General features: G+C 34.5%; 1 protein-coding gene across 1 annotated transcript in view; it reads right to left on the bottom strand.

Annotated features, from left to right (window-relative positions):
* Positions 1-457: 457 nt before the first annotated feature.
* Positions 458-2282, bottom strand: part of Tmem38b (transmembrane protein 38B) — a 32497-nt gene continuing 30672 nt past the window's right edge. The window contains exon 6 of the mRNA XM_008854656.3: positions 458-2028. Coding sequence (XP_008852878.1) covers positions 1816-2028 — 213 coding nt within the window. The 3' untranslated portion in view covers positions 458-1815. The remainder of the gene's footprint in view (positions 2029-2282) is intronic.

The raw sequence follows: 2282 nt of genomic DNA on the forward strand, positions 1-2282 counted from the left end.
CTCCTTTAAACACATTATTTACATAATTAATTTTACACTGACGGTAAAAATTATACTAAAGTTTACCACTAAACTTTATTTGTTCTCTTCTTAAATGTCTACTAAATATCTTCACTGTCCCAGTAACACTGATTGTTCTTGCAAAAGACTTGTGTTCAAATCCCAGCACCCACATGTTCAATTCCAGTTCCAGATGATTCGATGCCCTCTTCTGTCCTCTGTGAGAATTGCACGACACAGGTACACTTACATTCACATTCAGGCAGTACACACATACATATAAAATAAAAATAATATTTTTGATGCCCCATTTTTTTCTTAAGCAGGAAAAGTATAGAGCTGTGGTGTTTATATTTGATAAAGAGTAAAAAGTAAAAAACTTTCATCTTGAATTTGGCTTAAATGCTTCTAAGCCACCCAAAAGTACATGACACAGGTAGCAGGTTCACGCTCTTGGTATAAGAAATCATGCCACAGAGTTTAATATTATAACTGGACTTTTACACATAAAATAAGGAAAGAAAATCTATCATTTAGTACATTTTCTTGTTTTCTTTTTATTTCGTCAACAAGAAAGCAGATTTAATATCATATTACTTTGTTCAAGTCATCTAACGTGAGGTTTTAGTTTTTCTTCCTCTAGCAGGTTAACAGCAAACACGCAAGGACAAGTCCCATCAGAGCTGAGCATTTTCACATGAAAGTAGTTTTCATTTAAAATAGAGTAGTGGAAGTACATGTAGATTTTAAAAAAGCATAACCATTTGCAAACTCCCAAGAGAAAGTCACAAAAAACTGAAATAGTGGCCGCTAGAAAGGAGGCATGGAAGGAAACATTTCCAGCAAAGGTGACAATCTTTGCTCTGTCATTGATATATGCCATCAGCACATTCTGACCAGCTAAGTCAAAAGGAACAGTTGAAATGGGTAGAATTTCTCCTACTGCCAAAATGTGGTAAGGAAAAAGAAAGAACTAAGCTAAGCTCTAAAGTGACAATCACAAAGCAGAGGATTACAAAGAATAAAACTGCATCTCCAGGACGGGGTGAGGGTCCATGCCCATAATCCCAGCACCTGGGAGGCTGAGGTAGGAGGATCACAAGTTTGAGGCCAGCTAGGGCTACACAGTGAGATCCTTGTCTCAAAAAGAAAAAACAATACAAATTGTAACCCTGATTTCTGAGGAAAAAGCATTTCCTAGAACAAGGGCATAAAGCAGACTTCAAACTGAAAACTACATTGTGTCTCACTGAAAAATAAATTTCAGGTATTTTTAAATGTGTATAAAATTTATAAATCAAATTTATACATCAAATGTGCACACTAGCAATTTATTTTCACTTACAAAGTGTCTAGGAAAAGTTCTCCATGTTCAAAATTAAATAGTAATTGTCTTCCACATAGAAAAGTTATATTGGTAATATGACATAAAGGCTTAATTCTGCTGGATTAAAAGACAATTAGAATCATTCAGAAGTGAAAAAAATGTGAATTTTTTAAAGTGTTAAATTCTTGTAATTTTGTAGCAACAGGTGCACTTTTTCCAAGATCTAAAAAGTATCCTTTTATCAATATAAAACTATTAAAATAATTATGAGAATATTAATATCAGAAAAATAAAGTCACATGATATACCAGTAACTCAAGAATTAAAATCAGGAGAGCAGTCTCCCTCAAACAAAGAATGTCTTCCTTTTCGTCACCTCCATTCCTTGCCCATAATCTTTATTCCACATCCCTTACACAGAAGTAGTATCACAATCTGATAGGTAGATAAAAACATATTTTCGCCTTGTAGAGCTCAAGTCCATATACTCAGTCTTCTTTCTTAGCGTGCTTCTTCGCACTGTCTGGAGTTTCTGGCACAGGCTTTGAAGATGTCGAGACAGCACCATTGGAAGATGGTTTCACTTCACTTTTCCTTTCACATGATGAAAACTGCTGCTGCCAGCCAAACAGCATCCGACTCAACGTACCCTCAAAAGGAGCGAGAGTCACTGCAGAATTCTTTGTCAACATCATGGTTACCTGAAAAAAAAAAAAACAACTTTGAATTTAAGTACAAACACTTTATATTTCTCAAAACTAGGAGAGAAAAATAAAAGGGCAAAAGGGATTCAAAATATATTTTGGTTTTAAACTGTAGGAGAAGAAAATAAGCTAGATTCTGGAAAAATCTCTGATCTGTACGAATTTAAAGAATATTCTCATTGAAGTAACACAAGGTATAATCAAAAGCAACACAAGGATGCCAGATGAACAGTAGAGCCATTTCTACAAAA

The sequence above is a fragment of the Nannospalax galili genome, unplaced genomic scaffold, assembly GCF_000622305.1.
Source record: "Nannospalax galili isolate Female #2095 unplaced genomic scaffold, S.galili_v1.0 scaffold666, whole genome shotgun sequence".
Taxonomy (NCBI): Eukaryota; Metazoa; Chordata; class Mammalia; order Rodentia; family Spalacidae; genus Nannospalax; species Nannospalax galili.